The sequence below is a fragment of the Monodon monoceros genome, unplaced genomic scaffold (genome assembly GCF_005190385.1).
Source record: "Monodon monoceros isolate NGI ecotype Baffin Bay Population unplaced genomic scaffold, NGI_Narwhal_1 Super_Scaffold_2, whole genome shotgun sequence".
In the NCBI taxonomy this organism is placed as follows: Eukaryota; Metazoa; Chordata; class Mammalia; order Artiodactyla; family Monodontidae; genus Monodon; species Monodon monoceros.
In genome coordinates, this window is record NW_021703776.1 from 46317103 (window position 1) to 46341739 (window position 24637).

Below are 24637 nucleotides of genomic sequence, written 5' to 3' on the forward strand. Positions count from 1 at the left end.
GAGGTTTTATTTTTCTTTTTTCAGTATCATTATGAACTCAATCTATTACTTATAGACAGTAAAGGCTTATTCAGCTTGGCTTCCAAACTCTTTGACAAGAAATTCATAGCGTTTGCTAGCTTCCTTGTTTTCTATTATGATGAAATATTCCAAGCTTATTTTCTACATTTCCTGCTCCAGATCTAGAATCAGTAATTTCTTCCAGGATCTCTGGTTTCTTTTAGTGGAACTGGTATTTAGAAAGCACAATCTGGACCCCAGAAGAGTCATTGCTATTGGATTCGTCATTTGTTTCTAAACCTTTTTGGTAGATAGAGCTGTGAATATGTATTCTTTTGGATTTAGAGGTAACACACACCATGAGTTCTTACTGACAGGTCCAACTCAAATTTAGGATTATGACAGAGTTTTTACCTAACTTTGTGTATTTGCATCTCCTTTCAACCCTGCTGTTAATATGAATTCTCAATGACATCAACTCTCACAAACATCGATATCAAGATACAAATGCAACAGTATAAGAGACAGTAACAATATGACCATCAGCAATTTGAGTACTAGAAGTAGTTAAAGATTTTTGAGGGGAGTCCTTTTTATCCTTAAAATATATCTCGTTTGGAATGTATAGTCAAAAATGCAGGGTTTTGAAGTCATTTAGAATTGTCCCACACTGTAAGGTTCTGCATCCAATCTGAGCCACACTAAAGCTGATTTCATGTTACTTCAATGAAAAAGAACCAATTGTAAAACTTATTTTGTTTTATAACTATGTAAAATATTTACATAGTTCCCAAACCAAACTGCCAAGGTATATTCAAAGAAGTATGGCTGTTCATTTCAGCCTCCAGTCTCTCTCTAAGTAATAATTTGTGTGTGTGTGTGGTTCATCTTTCCAACTTTTAAAAATGTATATGTAGATATTTAATTTAGGGGAGGAGGCAAGATAGCAGAATAGAAGGACTTGAGCTCAACTCCTCTCACGAAAACACCAAAATCACAGTTGACTGCTGAACAGCCATCAACAAAAAAGACTTGAACCTACCAAAAAAGATATTCTACACATAAAGCCAAGGAAGAAGCCACAGTGAAATACTAGGAGGGGTGCTTTCACAGTATAATCAAATCTCATACCTGCCAGGCGGGCAATCCACAAACTGGAAAGTAATTATATGGCAGAGGTTCTCCCACAGGAGTGAGAGTTCTGAGCCCCATGTCAGGCTCCCCAGCCTGGGGGTCTGGCATCGGGAGGAGGAGCCCCCAGAGCATTTGGCTTTGAAGGCCAGCAGGGCTTGAGTGCAGGAGCTCCACAGGACTGGGGGAAACAGACATTCCACTCTTGGAAGGCACACACAAGGTTTCATGTGCACTGGGACCCAGGACAAAGTAGTGCCTTCATAGGAGCCTGGGCCAGACCTACCTGTGGGTCTTAGAGGGTCTACTGGGGAGGCGGGGATCAGCTGTGGCTCACTGGGGGGGCAATGACACTGGTGGCGGAGGCCCCAGGGAAAATTCATCTGCGTGAGCTCTCCCGGGGGTCACCATTTTGGCACCATGACCTGTCCCCACCCAGCAGCCTGCAGGCTCCAGTGTAGGGATGCCTCAGGCCAAACAACCAACAGGGTGAGTACACAGCTCCATCCATCAGCAGACAGGCTGCCTAAAGTTGTCCTGAGCCAAAAGCCACCTATAAACACACCCCTTGACATGGCCCTGCCCCTGTCACCAGAGTGACAAGACCCAGCTCCACCTACCAGTGAGTAGGCACCAGGCCTTCCCACCAGGAAGCCTGCACAAGCCCCTGGACCAATCTCACCCACCAGGGGGCAGACACCAGAAGAAGAACTAAAACCCTGCAGCCTGAGGAACAGAGACCACAAACACAAAAAGTTAGGCACAATGAGACGGCAGAGAAATATGTTTCAGATGAATGAACAAGATAAAGAAGAACAACTAAATGAAGTGGAGATAGGCAACTACCTGAAAAAGAATTCAGAGTAATGATAGTAAAGATGATCCAAGATCTTGGAAAAAGAATGGAGGCACAGGCCAAGAGAACACAAGAAATGTTTAATAAAGAGCTGGAAGCTTTAAAGAACAAACAGAGATACAATAACCAAAATGAAAGATACACTAGAAGGAATCAATAGCAGAATAAATGAGGCAGAAGAACAAATAAGTGAGCTGGAAGACAGATCGGTGGAAATCACTGCTGCAAAACAGAATAAAGAAAAAAGACTTAAAAGAAATGAGGAAAGTCTAAGAGACCTCTGGGGCAACATTAGATGCACCAATATTTGCATTATAGGGGGCCCGAAAGGAGAGGAGAGAAAAGACCTGAGAAAATATTTGGAGAGATAATAGCTGAAAACTTCCCTAACATGGAAAAGGAAACAGTCACCCAAGTCCAAAAAGTGCAGAGAGTCCCAGACAGGATAAACGCAAGGAGGAACACACTGAGACAAACAGTAATCAAACTGACAAAAATTAAAGACAAAGAAAAAATATTAAAAGCAACAAGGGAAAAGCGACAAATAACATACAAGGGAACTCCCATAAGGTTATTAGCTGATTTCTCAGCAGAAACTCTGCAGGCCAGAAGGGAGTGGCACAATATATTTAAAGTGATGAAAGGGAGCTTCCCTGGCGGTGCAGTGGTTAAGAATTTGCCTGCTAATGCACGGGACACGGGTTTGAACCCTCGTCCGGGAAGATCCCACATGCCGCGGAGCAACTAAGCCCGTGCGCCACAACTACTGAGCCTGCATGCCACAACTACTGAAGCCTGCTTGCCTAGAGCCCATGCTCCGCAACAGAAGAAGCCACTGCAATGAGGAGCCTGCGCACCACAACGAAGGGTAGCCCCCGCTCGCTGCAACTAGAGAAAGCTCTGCGTGCAGCAACGATGACCCAATGCAGCCAAAAATAAATAAATTAAATAAATTTAAAAAAAGTAAAGTGATGAAAGAGAAAAACCTACAAGCAAGAATACTCTACCCATCAAAGCTCTCACTCAGATTTAACAGAGAAATCAACAGCTTCACAGACAAGCAAAAGCTAAGAGAATTCAGCACAACCAGACCAGCTTTGCAACAGATGCTAAAAGAACTTCTCTAGGCAGAAAAGAAAAGGCCATAACTAGAAACAAGAAAATTATGAACAGGAAAGCTCACTGGTAAGGGCAAATATACAGTAAAAGTAGGAAATCATCCACAAACAAATATGATATCAAAACCAGCAATCATGAGAAGAGAAAACAAATGTGGCATATTGGAAATGCGTTTGAAATTAAGAGACCAGCTACTTAAAACAAACCTGTATATACATAGACTGCTATATCAAAACCTCATGGTAACCACAAACCAAAAATCTACAATAGATACACACACACGAAAAAAGAAAAAGCAATCCAAACACAACAATAGTCATCAAATCACAAAAGAGAACAGAAGAGGAAGGGAAGAAAAAAGACCTACAAAAACAAATCCAAAACAATTAACAAAATGGCAATAAGAACATACATATCGATAATTACCTTAAATATAAACGAATAAGTGCTCCAACCAAAATACATAGACTGGCTGAATGGATACAAAAACAAGACCCATATATATGCTGTCTATAAGAGACTCACTTCAGATCTAGGGACACATAGAGAGTGAAAGTGAGGGGATGGAAAAAGGTATTCCATGTAAATGAAAATCAGAAGAAAGCTAGAGTAGCAATACTCATATTAGACAAACTAGACTTTAAAATAAAGACTGTTACAAGAGACAAAGAAGGATACTACATAATGATCGAGTGATCAATCCAAGAAGAAGATATAACAATTGTAAATTGTAAATACATATGCACCCAACATAAGACCACCTCAATATATAAGCCAAATGCTAACAGCCATAAAAGGGAAAATCGAGAGTAAGACAATAATACTGGGGGACTTTAACTCCCCACTTACATCAATGGACAGATCATCCAGACACAAAATCAATAAGGAAACACAGGCCTTAAATGCCACATTAGACCAGATGGACTTGATATTCATAGAGCTTTCCATGCAAAAGCAGAATATACATTCTTCCAAGTGCACGTGGAATATTCTCTAGGACAGATCAAATGCTGGGCCATAAAGAAAGCCTTGATAAATTTAAGAAAACTGAAATCATATCAAGCATCTTTTCTGACTGCAATGCTGTGAGATTAGAAATCAACTACAAGAAAAAAAAACTGTGAAAACCATAAACACGTGTAGGCTAAACAATATGCTACTGAACAACCAATGGATCACTGAAGAAATCAAAGAGGAAATTTTAAAAAATACCTAGAGACAAATGACAATGAAAACACAACAATCCAAAACTTATGGTATGTGGCAAAAGCAATTCTCAAAAGGGAAGTTTATAGCAATACAATCTTACCTCAGGAAACAAGAGAAATCCCAAATAAACAATCTAACCTTACACCTAAAGCAACTAGAAAAAGAAGAATAAGCAAAACCCAAAGTTAGAAGAAGGAAAGAAATCATAAACATCAGAGCAGAAACAAATTAAATAGAGACAAAGAAAACAAAAGAAAAGATCAGTGAAACTAAAAGCTGGTTCTTTGAAGAGATAAACAAAATTGACAAACCTTTAGCCAGAATCATCAAGAAAAAAAGAGGGCTCAAACCAATAACATTAGAAATGAAAAAGGAGAAGTTACAGCTGACATCACAGAAATACAAAGGATCATAAAAGACTACTACAAGCAACTATATGCCAATAAAATGTACAACCTAGAAGAAATGGGCAAATTCTTAGAAAGATACAATCTCCCAAACTGAACCAAGAATAGAAAGTATGAATAGACCAATCACAAGCACTGAAATTGAAACTGTGATTAAAAAACTCCCACCAACCAAAACTCCAGGACCAGATGGCTTCACAGGTGAATTCTATCAAACATTTAGAGAAGAGTTAACACCTATACTTCTGAAACTATTCCAAAATATTGCAGGGGAAGGAACACTCCCAAACTCATTCTATGAGGTATCACCCTGATACCAAAACCAGACAAAGATATCACAAAAAAAGAGACTTATAGGCCAATATCACTAATGAACGTAGATGCAAAAATCCTCAACAAAATATTACTAGCAAACCAAATCCAACAAACATTAAAAGGATCATACACCATAATCAAGTGGGATTTATCCCAGGGGTGCAAGGATTTTTCAATATCTGCAAATCAATCAATGTGATAAACCCCATCAACAAACTGAAGAATAAAAACCATATGATCATCTCAATAGATGCAGAAAATGGTTTTGACAAAATTCGGCACCCATTTACGATAAAAAGTCTCCAGAAAGTGGGCATAGAGGGAACCTACCTCAACATAATAAAGGCCATATATGACAAAACCCACAGGTAACATCATACTCAATGGTGAAAAGCTGAAAGCATTTCCTCTAAGATCAGGAACAAGACAAGAATGTTCACTCTTACCACTTTGATTCAACATAGCTTTGGAAGTCCTCTAACCACAGCAATCAGAGAAGAAAAAGTAATAAAAGGAATCCAAGTTTGAAAAGAAGTAAAACTGTCACCATTTGCAGATGACATGATACTATATACAGAAAATCCTAAAGATGCTACCAGAGAACTACTAGAGCTCATAAACAAACTTGGTAAAGTTGCAGGATACAAAATTAATACACGGAAATCTCTTGCATTTCTATACACTAACAACAAAAGATCAGAAAGAGAAATTAAGGAAACAATCCCATTTACCACTGCATCAAAAAGAATAAAATACCTAGGAATAAACCTATGTAAGGAGGCAAAAGACCTGTACTTTGAAAACTATAAGATGCTGATGAAAGAAACTGGAGACGATACAAACAGATGGAAAGTTATACCAAGTTCTTGGATGGGAAGACTCAATATTGTCAAAATGACTATACTATCCAAGGCAATCTATAGATTCAATGCAATCCCTATTAAATTACCAATGGCATTTTTCATAGAACTAGAACAAAACTTTTTAAATTTGTATGGAAACCCGTAAGACCCTGAATAGGCAAAGCAATCCTGAGAAAAGAAAAACGGAGCTGGAGGAATCAGGCTCCCTGACTTCTGATTATACTACAAAGCTACAGCCATCAAAGCAGTATGGTACTGGCACAGAAACAGATATACAGATAAGTGGAACAGGATAGAAAGCCTAGAAATAAACCCATGCACCTATGGTCAATTAATCTACGACAAAGGAGGCAAGAATATACAATGGAGAAAAGACAGTCTCTTCAATAAGTGGTGCTGGGAAAACTGGACAGCTATGTGCAGAAGAATGAAATTAGCACACTCCCTAATACTGTACACAAAAATAAACACAAAATGGATTAAAGACCTAAATGTAAGATTGGACACTATAAAACTCTTAGAGGAAAACACAGGCAGAACACTCTGACATAAATCTCAGCAATATCTTTCTGGATCCACCAGAACATATTTCTCTGCCGTCTCATAGTGCCTAATGAAAATAAAAACAAAAATAAACAAATGGGACCTAATGAAACTTAAAAGCTTTTGCATAGCAAAGGAAACCATAAACAAAACAAAAAGATAACCCACAGAATGGGAGAAAATATTTGCAAACGAAGTGACCAACAAGGGATTAATCTCCAAAATATACAAATAGCTCATGCAGCTCAATATCAAAAAAAAAAAACCAATCAACGCAATCAAGAAGTGGGCAGAAGGTCAAAATAGACATTTCTCCAAAGAAGACATACAGATGCCCAAAAAGCACATGAAAAGATGCTCAACTTTGCTAATTATCAGAGAAATGCAAATCAAAACTACAATGAGGTATCACCTCACACCGGTCAGAATGGCCATCATCAAAGTCTACAGACAATAAATGCTGGTGAGGATGTGGAGAAAAGGGAACCCTCCTACACTGTTGGTGGGAATATAAATTGGTAAAACCATTATGGAGTACAGTATGGAGGCTCCTTAAAAAACAAAAACTAGAATTACCATATGATCTAGCAATCCCACTCATGGGCATATATCCAGAGAAAACCATAATTCGAATAGAAACATGCACCCCAATGTTCACTGCAGCACTATTTACAGCAGCGAAGACATGGAGGCAGTCTAAATGTCCATCAACAGAAGAATGGATAAAGAAGATGTGGTACACATATATACAATGGAATATTAGCCACAAAAAAGAGTGAAATAATGCCGTTTGCAGCAACATAGGTGGACCTAGAGACTATTATACTAAGTGAAGTCAGAGAAATACAAATATCATATGATATCACTTATGTGGAATCTAAAAAAATGATACAAATGAACTTATTTACAAAACAGAAACAGACTCACAGAGTTCAAAAACAAATTTATGGTTACCAAAGGGGAAAGGTCGGGGGAGGGATAAATCAGGAGACTGGGATTAATGTGTACACACTACTTTATATAAAATCATCAACAAGGACCTACTACTGTATAGCCCAGCTCAATATTCTGTAATAACCCATATGGGAAAAGAATCTGAAAATGAACTGAATCACTTTGCTGTATAACTGAAACTAACAAAACATTGCAAATCAACTATAAAATAAAAATTAAATTTAAAAAATATATAAGTAAATATTAAATGGTGACAACATACTATTTACGTTTCTCATTTAAAAATATAGTGACCTCTATATTCTAGAGATCACTTCATAATAAGCATATGGACATCTTCATTTCTTTTCTACATCTGAATGGTACTCCTTCATGTGGATGTATCATACTTTTGATTTGTCCAGTGTCCTACTGATGGACTTTTGGGGTTTTTCCAATGTTTTGCTATTCAAGGTAGTCTTTGAACAAATATCCCTCTGCATAAGTCTTTTTCTTATTTATTGCTAGTACATCTTTGGCACAGAATCCTAGAAGCGGGAATTGCTCTGTCAATGAGCAAATATGCATTCATTATTTTTAGATATTGCCAAATTCCCCTCCATTAGCGTTGTATCATTTGCATTTCCAATGACAATGTATTAGAATGGTTGTTTCCTTTCGGTCTCCTCACAGAGTATGTTATCTTTTGGATTTGTGTCAGTCCCATAGTTGAGGTTTCTCAGCTTGGTTTGAGTTTGAATTTCTAAGTGTGGTTGCTTTTCATACAGTTAACAGCCAATTCTCTCATCTTGACACAGTCCTCTCCATTAATACCCAGGAAGCCCTATACGCAAACAATTCTAATTTTTTCCTATTTCTTGGCTTGTTACTTTTTAATCTTTTTTTCTACCTCCATTTCTCCTGTTTATTTCCTAAATATTTCTCTTTCTCTGCATTGTGTTTTAGCATTTCTTTTAAAGTCCACTCCTTGGACTTAATAATCGTTCTGATTGCAACTAGGTCCGTATGAGCAGCCCAAAGCGCTCCCTCTGCTTCTGTCCCAATTATCAAACTGCTTAGTGAGGGTTGTGAATTGTGCCTCCCAGCCACCTTAAATACGACCTGTACATCACTCCTCAGCAACATGCACCTCCTTGGGTGTTCTCCACCGCAATGAATGCCATTACAGATCTCCAGTTGCCCCAGTCTTAAACCTGGGTTTCTTCCTGCTGACTCCCTCTCTCACCTTCCTTGTATCAAATCAGTCACCAGTTTCTGTGGCTTTTACCTCATAAATGGTTCTCAAATCCATCTACGTCTCTCCATTCCAAACTACTGATCTAAGCCACTGTCATTTCTTCCCTGGACTCCTGCACCTTCCCTTCCAGGTAGCTTTTTCTAGTTTTTCTTGCTCCCAAACATGGTCAGAATTACTTGTGAAAGCACAAATAGGATGGTGCCATTTACTAGCTTAAAAACCGTCAAAAACTCAAAAATAACCCAAAACCAAGAAACCCAAGTCCCAAGTCCTGTATTTCCATAGGTACAGATGTATGTGAGTAAGTACTGCAATGCTCTGGACACTCAACACTAAACTGATAGCAGAGGGTACCTGGGATGGAAGGCAATGAAGGCGATGTCAGGGGCAGGCTTAGTATTGGTGAAGGAGGACTTGTTTTATCATTATTTGCATTGTTCGAATTTTTACAATTAGAGAGTTCTCCAGTATTACTTATATATGTTAAAATAGATAAAACGGACTGAGAAAGTGAGGCTTAACTAGCTCTGAGGCAGGTCGGGTTCACCAGAAGGTTGTACAAATTCCTAATGCCAGGTCTCCCGGAAGAGACTAAAGGTTCCCTACAACTACTCGCAGGAGACAAAATTGTCCTCTTCCCCTATGTATTACCTGGGAATGTAAATCAAGATTTTCTTACCTTTGTGGTCCACAGTTTGACGGTCCAGTCGAACGACGACGTGACAAACAGGTGTGAAAAGTCGACTGGGCCCACTGCCATGTGGCAGTTAATTCCTGTCACTGGCCCTTGGTGGCCTTCGAAGACTTCCCCAATACCTGCTTTGCTGCACAAAGACCACACAAGAGCAGAGTTTCAGTGCCCTTCGCAAAGCACTGATTACTTTACAAAAACCAGGCTTGTTTCTGCGTGATTACTTCTCCATAATTTAGCACAGCCATAAACCATCAGAGATGAAACCACTTTCAGTTACCCTGAGAGAAATAAATGCTAAACTACTCTTAGTGACTAAAAAGACAATATGGGGTGATACCATCTTTTTAATCTTCTGAAGTTAATATCAAATTTTTATCATTTAATCCTTTTTCAGGAGTGCCTCAAAGCCCATCACTGTGGTTGCAGCTGCTTTGATGCAGAACACATACAGCCGGTCCTCTATAACCGCAGACGCGGAGCCCGCGATATGGAGGTCTGACTGTGTTGCTCCGTTTTATAGAAGGGACTTGAGCATCCTCGGATTTTGGTACCTGCAAGGGCTTCTGGAACCAATTCCTCGTGGATTCGGATACCAGGGGACGACTATACACTCAGATCTCAAAGCTTTCATATTTATAAGATGATTCTACTCTTGTGGTGACTTTGACACAACTCCCATTTTAACTCCTTTCGGGGAGCCTATTGGCTATAAAACTCCATATATCCTTGAATACATGCATTTACCCTTTTGAGAAAAAGTTCTTAAACTAAGCTGACATACCTGAAAATGTAAAACTTTGTGGAAAGCCTTGTCACCACAATATAATAGGCAAAATAACTTAAATGTCATATGGAGAAAATGATGTTTTCACTGAAAGCAGAAGAGTAATTTACAAATCTGCTAAATGTAAATTCCGTAAGGGCTGGTGCCTTGTTTAGCATGCAGTAAGTGCTCAATAAACATTTGTTGAACAAAACAGCAAAGAAAGAGGCGAACTTACGCCTTTATCCCCAACAGGAGCACATTTGAGAAATGGCAATACAGTTTGAAAGTTATCCGCAGACATATGTCGTTTATTTAACTAAGCTGGGATTGTTCCCAGCCCCTATTATCCCACAATAGTCTGCACACAATCACACCCAATTAGAAAATATACCAAAATGCTGTATTTTAAAAATTCACGTGCACAAGGTTATAAATATGACAAATACAGAGAGATTGTGGAATCCATATATTATGTCACAAAGAGTGAGAATGTATTAAGTTATTAAAGAATGTAGGCTTCTGGAGCACCAGTAAATGTCAGCGTGCTAAGGAAAATTTGAAATCACGAGCCAAGTGCTGCAGCATGTGTTCCATGTAACAGGCACTCAAAAATTATGCCTGGTGAAACTGCTAACAGCAGTTCCACACGTGATCATTTACATTTGTCCTAGAGAACATGAGGAACTGATCTTTGAAGTGGCCCCTGGTGAGACTCCATTTGCTCTTAACAGCATCCTGAAAGGGTTTATAGGGTGCAAAGTAAAGAACTTATTTAATTTATGGAAGTGGATTTGCACCTTTTCCATGTTAGGTGAAACACAGAAATTTCGCACCTCTCCCCTGTAGCCCTATGTGACCCACTTACGATCACTATGAAGCCCAATGCCTACGACTTTACAACTCTATTGAGATCTGTATTTTATATTTCAGATAGATGGACCAATGTAAAAAGCAAAAGCAAGCTCACTGTAAAATGATTTGTGGTTTGTACCTTAGGTACCCTTCCTTTGAACCACAGTGTATCTTCTGATTGTGTTCGAAAAGGACAATAGCCACAGAACAAAAATATTCACCATGTAAATGGTTATTCACATTTGAGAAAAATTTTTTAAATCTGAAAGTTATCAATGAACATGTTCTATAGCCCTCACAGATAATTAAAGCCTTGGGTTAAGTCAACTGAACCTGTGCCCTGTCGATTCTAAAAAATGTGTAGATAACCCTGTGAGTCTGTCTGGCCCACTGCTGCTCTCTGTGCCTCTCTCATGCCACTTACGACGTTCTACCCGTCTTGCAGATGTTTGTGTGCTTACCTTTCCCACCATCATCAGTTTCTTGAAGATAGGAACAGGTTTAAATGATGTCTGCACGCCTGGCAACATCTAGCAATCCACTTTGCTGAGAGTAGATGTGCAGTGAACGTTTCCATGAATGAACAACTCTATCAGATCTTTCTATGCTTTCATAAAACTGCTGTATGGTTTTAGCCAATACTTATGAAGTAGGACTATTGGGCATGGAATTATGAGGCACATCTTCCTAGTCATCTTTTACTCATGTGAGCAGGGAAAATACTGCTTGTTTCTGTGGAGAGCACAGTAGGAACTTCACAGCCTGTACTGTGTGAATGGAAAAATCATATAGCTGAGCCACGGATGCCTGTTCTTTCTACAAATCACAAATACACCGGAGTATGAACCTGGAACAATTTCTGGTTTCTCGTTCAATCTAAATAGCCTGTGATGAGTGCAAGAGATGAAAAATCAATTGAATTAGAACTACTAAAGTGAAAGAGAAATAACACACCAAGGTGAACACAGTGAACCTTTCAAAAGCTGTGAGTCCATTCATTAAGTCTTGCATGTAATTTTATAACCCAGTCTAAATTATCGAGTTCCACTTTTTCCTGAGATTCTTCCAGGAGCATCTGCCAATCTCTCAATCAAGACAGGATTCTTATCACCTGGAATCTTCATTCTGCCTTATGTATCTCATACTATTTCAGCCTCTGATAGAGAGGAAGGGCCCTAAGGCACTTCTCTATATTATTTGGTTGTTGTCATTCTTTACTCCCCATATAAATTTTTAACTCCTCACTTACTATGTGCCACACACCAGGCAGGAAACCAATGATGAAATGGAAATAGTTTAGTAAGAGAAAAATGGCAGACGACTGAATACTTGAAGTAAAATGGGATGAATGCTAATGTAGAAGTGATACGCAAATATATAAAACAACAAACCTATCTGACAGCTTGTAGTCCTATCCCATTTATTCTACTTTAATTTTCTCCATAGTACTTATCATCTTACACCACATATTTACCTGTTTATTATTTTACTGTCATTCACCCTCAACCAGAATATGAACTCCAGGTCTGTTTTGTTCCTCACTGCATCCTTATGACATGCTGGTGCCTGGCACATGGTAGGTTCTTAGGAAATATTCCTTGAAAGAATGAATGAATAAAGGGAATGAAAATGCTATGGAAACATAAAGAGGGAAATGATTTTCTTTGTCCAAGAGAGTCAGGAGAGGCTTCAGCGTGGGAAGACCTTTGTTCTGGCTCTTGAAGGGTGAGAAGGAATTAACCAGGCCAAGATGGGAGAAATACCAGACCCAGCGGGAGAAACCGAATGTACAAACTCACAGAGGTGTGGTGGGATCAGCCACATTGGGGGATGGGTGCGTGGCTGGAGCCTGAAGGCTGAGGCTGGGAAGGGGCGGGTAGTCAAGGGTAATCAAGAATCTTCTATGATATGCTAAGAAGCTTGGACTTTTTTCCTTCAGGCAATGTGAACCATCAAAGGCTTACAAATGGCTAAAGCCTTACAAAGGCTTACAAATGGCTAAAGCCTTACAAATGGCATCCTTATAGCAGAAGGATGCTATAAAATAGTGAAGACATGAGGCTGTGATTTGCATTTCTTCAGAAATGCCTTCCTCGTAATGCAAGGTGGTTATAATCCAGAAAGCGATAACAGACTTTTGGAAACGAAGAACACGTCATTGGTAAGAAAACAGAAACTCACCTTCCATGACGACAGGCCGTGTAGACTGTACCCTCCTCGCTGCCAACCACGAAGTTATTGACGTCTCCCGTTGGGAAAGCCATTCCGGTAACAGCCACAGGCTTGGACTTATTGTACACCAGCTCCATGCTCTCCTACCAAAACATGGCGTGGTTACATTCCCTCTGTCAACTCCTTGCCATGCCAAAGATAGCACGGAAAAATCATTTGACTAAATCGCCTGTTTGCTTTTCACACAGCGTTACAAAAGACCCCGGCTGTGCCAGAAACCACGCTTTACTGCCCCTGACATTCATGCTTCTGTGTATCTCTGGTTTCAGGCCGGCTGTATTTCATCAGTGTGTGTGCTGCTTCTGAAGTCAGGCAGAGATGACAGGTGAGAATTTTGAAACTAATGGTGCAGAAACTAAAGATAATACTGTAATGGTTACACTTGTCAGCCCCAGGCTTTAATACAACACACAATACCCTTATATTTACAAACATTTTCAACATCAACTGTTCGTGAGAATACACTTGTATTAATATCAGATGTACTAAGCACGTTTGTCAAAGCAGGAGTGTGTGTCCTCCATGGACTGAAACCAGAAAGTTGTCACTCAGGTCATAAAAACCAGATTTCAACAGGGACTAGATTTCATGAAGGGCAGACATTGGGTGTGTAGGCTCTAAGCCTGCAAAAGACAATGTTTAAATAAGTCTTTGAAATGGTAAATGAGAGTCTTTATCTAAAATGATTTTCAAAATTGGGAATTCAAGTGTATTTTAGAAGACATTCTGCTGAATTAAGTTTAACGACAGTGAAGAACAGTTAAGTATAACTAACATCCTTGAGTATTTCTGGCTATTTACATCAAACAGCCTGCTTTGTGCACCTAAAGTAACTTTAAAACAACATTCTAGGGGATCATGTCATTCTGTTTGGAAGTTTAGTCTTTCTTTATGCAAACAAATAAACCTAGTCATCGCAGCTAAGGAGTCCATAAATCGGAAGCACATGCTAACAGGCTGGGAAGTGCAGACCACGTGGTCATGTGACATGCCTGCAGTTTGTGAGATGCAGACGCAGCGAGTGCTTTAGTGAGGGGATGCTGTGACAGTGTAATACAGAAACCTAGACCAACCGGGGGTCTGCTCCATGGCTAAAATTAGCAGAGGGAAGGTACACAGTCTCTTGGTCACCCACTTGGGACAGAGAAGGAATAGGGCAACTGTTGTCTGTTCCCATGTCTGCCTGCCATCCACAGCCATGCCATGAAATGCTCCATCTCTGTACAGAGACAGGCGTCTGCGGGCATGCCAAAACTAATAAAAATGGTCATGTAGCCCCCGTACGACTGGCTTTAACCTAAACAAACACACATTTAATCAGCAAAATGGGCAATTAAAAATTCCTAATTAGAGGGTTCACTCATATCTGTTTGCTTTTAAAAGAAAACAACATATTGCTGAGAAATTTAAGACAAAGCTATAAAATACCCACACACAACTCCCAACTTGTATAAATGTTAAAGATCAGCAAAAATAGAGGAACTTAAAGTGTAAGGAACTTACTAGCTCTCCCCCCACACTAAAATTATAAAACGAACTTCTTTAGTCTTAGTATTCTCTTCATCTGTATTGTGTGGAAACTTATGCGAGGTTCCTTTCAGTTTCCACATTTCCTTAAGTATCCTGAAACTCCTAATGTCTTCTAAAATTGTGACAGAGACATCCCAGGATTGTTATTCCAGGAAAGGGAATAGGAATGTTAAAATTGAGAAGTATCTCCTAGATATCTTGTACAATTTTCTTGATGTTTCCTCACGTTGTCAAAGGCTTTAACAGGAAATTCTTCTCTGTTTTTAGCTGGAGGACAGTGAAGTATTTTTTCCCCAAGAGAGGTGGAAAGAGTATGGATATGTGTGTATTTATCTGTGGATGTAAGTGGTGTCTTCCGTGTGAGTGTACATACATATATTCTGAAAGTTGCATTTAGATGCCTCCCCCCCAATGGTCTCTTGCACCTCTGCTCCTTTGCTAGCTCCCATTTCTGTAATCAGGAGCAGTTTGGAAACCTTGGAACTTTTTCATTTTCAACTTCTTGTTTTTTGAGCAAGGAACGGCAGGAGCCACCCTAAGAAACATTCCAGAGGAGAAAACAGATGGTTGGACAAATTCTTCAAACACACAAGGCAGTTGTCTAGGCTACAGATACAAGCAAGGGCTTGGATTTCTGTTTTGCTGGGATACCTTTTCTCCAAGGCAAGGACCCATCAGGGATCGCTCTGCTGAGTTCCAACCCCGTTTATATTTGTTTAACAATGCTGTAGGGTAAGTACAATTCCTACCACAGCCAACTTCCATAATTACTATGCTTTAAAATGGATTATTTCATTTTCACTTGAAACTGACCTAAGGATTAACGTATTACAATAATTACATGATTTGCGGTAAAGGAAATGGGTTTGGCTTCAAGAGGAGGCTGCTGAAAACAGGCCCCACTCTTTCAAGTGCACACATTGATTTTAGGTCCTATAGGATGTGAGAGTTTGGCTTTTAGGAACTCTGTTCCATTAGGCAGGTTATCTCTTTTAACCAAGATGCTCTTATGTGTAGGGGAAAACAAACCCACCTGTGGAGTGGAGAGCATGTCCAGGCTCCAGGAACACATTTTACCATCGGTAGAGACAGTGATGAGGTTATGAGCATTCTGGGTCCCAACAACATTCACACAGTACACGGGATGCTGCAGAAGCATAAACATGGAGGATCAAACCCTGATCCAAGAGGAAATGCTTACATCTGCGTGTCAAACACATTACTCTAAAACAAGGATTAAGGAGTGACATAATCCCACAATAATACAAGCCTCAGGTCATTTGCCACTTTTGATTTGAACCTGATTTCTTTTTAAAAGCTCTGGCAGCAACACGTCGTAGTGGAAATACTCAGAAAGCTTCACCTTGCTCGGTCAGATGCAGTACAATGGAGCTGAAGCAAACGGGAGCAAATGAGGATTGATGGGACAGAAGGTGCACAGGGAGGTGAATGTGTATTGCTTGAATGAGGCTCCACCACATAGTCTGGCTTCTAACCTCACCATGAGTGACGGAAAAAGACAGTCTTCAAAAAGGTAGAACAACTGCCTTTTGGAAGGAGTGTTAACTAACTCTGGAGTTTAGTGCATTATAGCCACAGTGCCAGACATCTGTTAACGTGCTTTATAAAAAGTGGTTAATATTCATCAGCCTCTTTGATTTCAGGGAGAGATACTGGTGGTGGAAAGTATTGGCACAAGGAACCTAGTAAGATTAAATTAGGTTTCTTTATGTTGCTGTAAAACCTAGGATAATGATAGATTTATTTCGCAAAATATTGTTTCGGGTTGTATGGAGGCTTAGATTTGGCCAGGGCCTTGAGAAAGGTCACTTAAACATCCCAGGAATCATAAGCAAGATGCTCTACCCTTCTGTCATAATGCAAGAAGGTTATTCTACTCTGTAGAATCCTAAATGGTAGGCTAAAATCATTTGCAGCTGCACATTACATACTAAATGCAAGGTTAGCAGAAGCACAACGTAGCAGTAATTTGGGTTAGATTTCAGGCAGCTTAGCCACCAGTGGCCAAACCACAACTTAGTCGATGCTTCTCTGTGCAAACAGCTGACAGTCTGAGTCTTTCTCTTGATGAGTTACTGTCCATAATACCCAGCCACAACAACAATGAAACAATCTCTAACATTGCAAAGTTGATATTATATAAAGGATGGTTCCCAAACTATTATTATCGTATAAACTCCTGGTCAGAAGGAACTGTAATAATCGTAGTATAGCTGTTCATCTGCCTCTCCCAAGAGGTGGTCCAAACTCTGCTTAAATACCTTTCTTAGCCAGTTCTAGCACTAATTCTTGGGCAGTTCCTCCTTCTACCAATGGGGATGAAGAAAGCTCAAGGAAATACTTTTAGTGAAGTGCCCTCTGACATCATATACATCAAGTCAAATAATATGTATGGATTGTTCTTATATTACCCCTCCTCCCCCGAGCCTTGTCTTGCTCTGACTCATCATCACCAATTCCTTCGAATGCGTTGAGGACCTGGTTTTCAATACCTTCCCCAACCTGGACACTCTCTTTTGAATACGCTATATTTTGTCCGAGTTCCCCTTCCAGTGAAGTTCTGAGAATGAAACATAACCGTCTACGTATGTTCTGACTAACTGAATATAGAAATACAGGGAGCACTGAATTGTCACTTCTCGTGTGATAAAAAAAAAAAAAGTGCCTGTATTAATGCATCTTAAGATTTACACTTGCTTTTTTGGCAACTGCATCACCTCTTTTACCCATGCTGATGGAGAGTCAACCAAGTCCCTATGTCTTTTTCACACCACATTCCTGCAGAAACCTTCAAATGGATCAGCTTTAGTAGATCTGGACAGTGGTAAGTACAGCAGAGATCTGGAACGAAATATTCTTCTGATCAGGTCTCTAAATACCAAAAGGACTGACTGGTTGTGGGGCTGTGGACAATGCTTTTTCCCAAGTCTCTGGTGTATGTGGAACGTACAGCAGAGTACAAACTCAAGGGTGAGTCACATGGCGTCCTAAGCTCTGCATGCAAATAAACTGGAAGAATGGATGAGACACATTGTCGCCTGAAAATGGCAGACTCAGTAAACTGAAGAATGAGAAAGCAAGGTCCAAACATTGTTATGAGCCCCAAATCTGCCTAGTGTTTTTTAGCAAGAGTCCAACAGGGTTTCTTCTGTTAACCACAGAGCATCAACACAAATCTCCAAAACCCTGATGGATCGGGACTCCTAAGGGTGGGTGTAGTAGGGAAAGAAGGCATCTAGAAGGATGTAGAGAGCAAATGCCCTGAGAAGGAATGTGTGTGGTAGCCCCTCCCTGGCTTTAATCAGTACTACTGGCCTGTGCTTTCAGGAGTAATAAAACTCAGTTTAAAAGAAAAGAGAGATGTAAAGAAACCAGAACAGAAGCAGACACGTGGGCATGCCTACTTATACACACACACAAACACACATCACTCTGCTTAATGGAAAGAAAAAAGCAATGGTACCGCTCATTTTTCCAGTATAGAAGCCAGATTGTTTTTATTTATTTTAGGAATAAACTTACTGTGTGCCAGAAGGTTTTTGCTTTAATTAGGATTTCCTGTTGTCCCAAATGCATATGTGTGGTGGGTGTGAAAGGAAATTAGTTAGTAATCTGTGGTGGGACTCCCTTTCCTTAACCACTTTTGATCCTGGTACCAATGAGCCAGGCATGAGTGGAAGCTGAAAGACAAGTCACAAAATTAACTGTGCTCTTTGAGCTGTGGATTCAACGAAACACAGCAAAAGAGAAAAAAACTTATTTGATTTTCTAAAAGAAATAATGTCACCCTGTTTGATAATAACAGTATTTTCGTTGTGAAGATCACATCCTAAGTTGCTTGGAAAAGAGATGAATAGTTTGGAAGAGCCCCTGCAGCATTTGGATTCTCCCCAAAAGCTTCGTGCTAAACGTTCTGATACCTGGATTTATAACTTTTTGAAATTTCAGGAGGTATGCTCACAAACGCACCAGATATACACACAGGGCCAAGAAATGGCTTCATGCTCCTTGAGCAAACACCTGCATCAAGCCCGTCTCCTCTTGGGTCACAATTTTCTGTTATTAGTTTGGAGAAATGGGGTAGGCAAGAGCAATTTTCCCAGATTCCCAAGAACTAGTTTCACCTGCATGTGTGTTAGGCCCAAGTCAATCAGAATTAAGGCTGACTTGGTATTTGTCGTTTCCCATTGTCGATCTTACAAGAGTGGAAGAATTTTCCTCTTCATGGTCTCGGCTAAAACAGCTAGCAGTTCTTTTTCAAAGCTAGATGGTTTTGAGGCCAGCAGATGAAACAAATGAGGCAACCACATTAAGGAAATTGAAACAATAGCAGAGCTGTATCCCTGGGCATAATTTGGGCATTTCAGAGAAAGGACATCAATTCCCCTGAATGTCAGGGTAGCAGAGATTGATGGAGACATGCCTGTCTTCTTATTCCTCCTAACAATTGCTAAACACACCTGTCATTCTCTTAAAGGAAATGACAGACTAGTTGTCTTACGAACACTATACTGAAACTCTTCTGCTAAATTATGGGTAATGGTTTTGAGATGTTGACTTTTAACCCTAGGGATTATACTGTCACTGTAGACTTTATCGTTGAGACTTATACCATGCATTCCAGAATTTAAAGTCACAGCACTCCCTCAAATCACAAGTGGAAAAGGCCTATTGGCAAAAGTCCCATATGCCATCCCTAGACAGTAAGTGCTTACTCTTTATGGTCTATTTGAAAATATGAGCTTCCACCTTATAATGTAAATGTGAAGAGTTTCTTTGGGAAAACAATTTCACAGATGCTTCTTCCAAGGTTTCTTCCTGTGGCATTTTTTAGTTTTAAGCTATCCTCCCTGTAGCTTTATGGGACATCCAAAGAGATCCTTTCTATGTGTTAAAACTTGTAGATCGTTAAGAGAGTCCTCTCAACCCAGTGCTTCCTTCATCTACTTTCCACTCGGCTTTCCTTTAGTCAGTCAGAAAGCAATCACTATAAGTTAGATACTTCGAAGTTGGAGTTACTAACAACAGCCGTACTTCTGTCAGTTATCCCCTCTTTCAGGGCCTGGATGGCTGACCGGGATGTGACAAAAGCTTGACTTACTGTGTGTGCAGCAGCCGACAAGGGTGTCCGCTGGACTGGCGTCCTCCGATGACTGCGATTATCCCACAGGACAATCTGGCCCGAGTAAGTCCCACCAACTACCAAATTGGGATGGAAACGAGCAAAGCAGACTGACATCACAGAGGACTGTGGGAGGGAAGAGGAGAAAGGTATCGTGTGAAATGGTTAGAGGAGGCTTGTTTCTTCCTGAAGAAAAAACTGCTCATCACATAAACTCAGCACATCCTGGAAAACACAAAGCAAATGTTAAGTGCAGAGCGTGCAGGACATTTTGTACACAGACACAGAATTTCCCTGGAGAGATTGGCCGATGTTTACTCCTTGAAACCTGAAATCTGAAGTCTCGGCCACGTCATCAAATAGGCATAAACCCTATCTTACGTACATCATGTTTTGTGGTCTGTAAAGCTTGGGTGTGTGGGTATTTCCCATTTATCAATAAAATCACATCAGAATTAATATTAATTCTCCATTAGTCTTTACAAAACAATTCTTTTTTTGAGGGCATGTCTGCATCCGTGTACAGTGTTAGCAAGGCTTTGAGGACTTTGAGACTGGGTACTTTTTTTTTCTTTTTGGCTTAATGTAGACTTCTAGGAAGTGTACTGATCTCAGACTGATCCAACTGGTTCCTCCCCAAATTCCCTCGCCTCCCATGGGCATTCTCCTGACCTTTATCCTGCCCACTTCAGACAATCCTTAATGTTATTCTTTGCCTATTTTAACAGTCAGAAATGGATTTCAGTCCAACTCTGCCATGGCCTGTCATAGCATCATGAATGTGGTTTCTAAAATTCCACAGAAGACTACTGGGCACTACATTTTATAGGAAATTACTTAGCTGAGCAGGAGCCATGACACATTTAAAATCAGACAAGCTGGCTGTCCCACATTTGCTAAGAAGTCCACTGTGATTCCTGTTGTGCTTTACATGGTTGCATTTATACACAAAAGTAATTGTTTCTAATAAACATTTCACCCTTTCAGTTAAATTCAACGAGTGATTGTATGTGTAAGGAAGGCATTGTACCAGGCATGATGGGAATACAAAGGTAGTCACTGCCCTCGACAAACCTGTGCCCTAGGAAAGAGAACTAAAAAGCATGCGTTCGATGAACATGCTGCCGCTGGTCCCTACATGCTAGTCCATACCTTTGTATGGAATAAAAAAAGGTGCCTCTCTGCACAACACAGTCACGTGGGCGTGCGCCTTGGCAAGCGGGGAGGAAGGTAGATTTTTGTCCTCACTTGTCCCTTGGGTTTGAGATGCTTATGCAGGTCACAACTTGCACACACAAGCAGCAGCCCTGAAGGTGACATGGGCCATGACTAGGTCATAGGAGCGTGTGTGTGTCTGTGGCGTGGGGCGGGGGGGGGGGGGGGAGAAAGGTCTGGTTTAGCTAGGAGAGGGGAAAAAAAGAGGGGAGTGGAAAGGGTGGGATGGTTAGAAAGACCTCATGAAAGGGAATGCATCACCCTTGATGTAGATGTGGAATGTTCAGCAAGTGGAGAGGAAAAGAAACAGTGATCCCTGAGAGATGGGATAATGGGAAGACAAGACTGGAGGCTCCAAAGCAGAGGCTGCTGAACAGCCACAGTCTGGTTTGGCTGAGAAGGAGCTTGCACGGAAGAAGCAGGGAGTAGGAAATGTGACTGAAGGGTTCATCTGGGCCAGACAAGAGTGGACCTTGAATGGCAGGCACTGTGTGGACTGTTTTCTGTGGGCAATAGTGAGAAATCACTGCTTTCTGAGCAAAGAGAGAGAGAGACAGAGACAGAGAGAGGATCAACGGTTTAACTGTTAAGCCACTAAAGCAAAGAAGTCATTGAAAAAGAAACGATAACCTCTTTGTGACTGGGAAGCTAACTGTCCATTAAAAAAAAAAAAAAAAAAAGTCAGATCTACTATCAGCCTAAGGCTAGCTCCTACTCAGAGTCTCAGGTTCTCTGAAGTACAATAAAGAATGTAGACTATTTTTCAATGTCATGTTTTCCTAGTTTGAATGATTCTCAATTCCAATTCCTTGAGCACAATTCAATGGGGAGCATGCTTGTGCCCCAATCTGGTTTTCATAAATTTCAAGAATAACTCTCAATAATGGTACTGAATTAAAGAAAAAGAAAATAATGCTGGTCAGCTTCTTGTTTTTACACATCTCACAGAAACGATTCTGAGCTTTCAATTGATGAAATTCTTTTTCTGCTTGAGCTATGTTGGAGACATTTTCTTTGAAACTTCAGAAAGACTTAAAATTATCCAGGTGATATCAACAATTGAATTTACCAAAGCTCTCCAATGGATATAGATAAAGGAATGTCATTAAATTTGAAAAATCCAGAATTAAACCACTTAATTGCTTTTGTGTTTCACTTAAATCTCAGCAAATACTGCTCCAAACCTTACACAGTTTGTTAAGAGACTAAACTACAGGAAAACAGTGGAGGTATTTCTACAAAACAGAAATACATAGATGGTGATCAACCAGAATCCAACACCACAACATGAGAACTTAATTCCTACTTTTTCATTCATTAGTGTGTCCACTTTGCATTCATTCATTAAACACTCAGTGCTAAGTACTAACTAAATCATTTCAAAAAACGTTAAATGTCAGAAAAGCACCCCCATCTCGAATTCAGAATTCTCTTTACATTTGATAAAAAGTCAAATTATTATGAAACAGAAACAGACTCATAAACATAGAAAACAAATTTATGGTTACCAAAGGGGAAAAGGGTGGGGGAGGGATAAGTTAGGAGTTTGGGATTAGCAGATACAAACTACTATATATAATATAGATAAGAAACAAGGTCCTACTGTATAGAACAGGGAACTATATTCAATATCCTGTAATAAAACATAATGGAAAGAATATGAAAAAGAATATATATATATGTATAACTGAATCACTTGCTGTACACCAGAAACAAACAACATTGTAAATCAATTATACTTTAATTAAAAAAAGTCAAATTGGTGCTAAAAAAAAAAAAAGAGTAACACCACTTTGGAGCATCAGAGTTCTGCCATTAGAGTCTACTTTGTTTTGCTGAAAACCAATCTTTACGATACCTCCATGAGGAAAAAAGAGTAGAAATACTTACTTTATATCTGGAAGATTAGAAATGATGGAGAATTTGTGATTCATCAATTGCACTTATTTTTTTAAGCTCAGTATGTTAATTATAGTAAATATTCTATGTATTATAGACTATGTATAAATGTTAAAAATAGATCTCTAGGGTATGCCACATTTGACATAGTATTATTCATATGGAAACTCTAAGGCAGTATGATCACAATTATCTACATGTAAAGTTTAGAATTTACTCATTTCTTGAGATGTTTCAAAGTACCCTGATGTTTCATTTAATGGTAGCAAACACTTGGTTGATTGACTGAATTTTTAATTTTTCATCCAAATGTTTAGGTTACTTTAGACACATGGGAACAGTCCCCCAACTACAGTCCTGACAGAGACAGCTCCTCTTCTAATTTGGAAAGTCTGCATCAAACTGCGACTAGTAAAGTGTCTTAGAAAAATCCCTGCAACCTTGCACTGTTCATACAACTACTGATCTAGTTGTTGTTGCCAATTGTCATGGAATTTATTGACTGTCAGCATAAAGAGCAAAGGATGATATCATCCTGTCAGTTATATCTATTGGGTAAAGAGTAAAAAAGCATTCCAGAAAAAGTGACTGACACTACTAAAACATGTGGCTTTCTGTTGTTCTCATATTTAACAGTTGTTGTTCTATGTTGTTCTCATATTAACATTTTCTGAAGACATATTCTATGAAAAACATTAATAATACTAATGCTATCTTAAAAATTTCATCACTCTCCTGGGCATTTAAAATTTTGTATTCACTCAGTTATTCAGTGTCATAATAAAGCATTACATGATTAACACAATTTAGACAAACAAATTGGAAACAAGAAGCTTCCCTACCCTTGTTATTCTTGGCTCTGTAAGAATACGTATCTATATAGTTTGTACTTTTAACTTTTTACCTATTTTATTTTTTTCTTTAAAATATTAGAGCCTTGAGGGCTTCCCTGGTGGCACAGTGGTTGAGAGTCCGCCTGCCGATGCAGGGGACACGGGTTCGTGCCCCGGTCTGGGAGGATCCCACATGCTGCGAAGCGGCTGGGCCCGTGAGCCATGGCCGCTGAGCCTGCGCGTCCGGAGTCTGTGCTCCGCAATGGGAGAGGCCACAACAGTGAGCGGCCCGCGTACCGCAAAAAAAAAAAAAAAAAAATTAGAGCCTTGAAATTATTTTGGAAAATAACATATGGCCTTTAAACATTCAAATCAAGTAGTTTACATAAGTGGAAAAATAATGATAAAGATGATGAGAATTTTGGGACAATGCTGGCTGTTTAATCAAAGTAAGTTTTCCCAAGACTACAGTCGAACTGTTTTAACACAGCTAGTGATTTCATTTATGTGGCCATGTTGATGGTCAAATCAGGCCCCAGAAATATGATAAGCTCCTATGTTAAAAGCTTCGTGTAAAAGTGGTGAGCTTGACCGTCTATATTCCAACACAAGTAACACAGAGACATTATTACATGAGGAACCACTATTTCCAATAGGACGAGCATGCCATTTTGATTATTTTACATACTATAGTTCCCCTAAACCAGGACAAGCAAGGTGGTGAGACTATGTCTGGAGGATCAGGCTATCTCTATTGACAGTTTCTGGTGTCCTCCGCAGACGTGGGCACCCAGAGGCTCCTGAGGAGACTGTTTATTTTCTAATCTTGTACAGACTGC

At 39.7% G+C, this 24637-nt stretch overlaps 1 protein-coding gene across 7 annotated transcripts in view; it reads right to left on the reverse strand.

The window, feature by feature from the left end:
• The window catches only part of DYNC1I1 (dynein cytoplasmic 1 intermediate chain 1), a 475334-nt gene that overhangs the window by 62527 nt on the left and 388170 nt on the right, over window positions 1-24637 (reverse strand). For all 7 annotated transcript variants that reach the window (XM_029233556.1, XM_029233554.1, XM_029233549.1 and 4 more), the window contains 4 exons: window positions 19831-19977; window positions 15742-15855; window positions 13128-13261; window positions 9314-9458 (listed from right to left, as the gene is read on the reverse strand). In XM_029233556.1, coding sequence (XP_029089389.1) covers window positions 9314-9458; window positions 13128-13261; window positions 15742-15855; window positions 19831-19977 — 540 coding nt within the window. The remainder of the gene's footprint in view (window positions 1-9313; window positions 9459-13127; window positions 13262-15741; window positions 15856-19830; window positions 19978-24637) is intronic.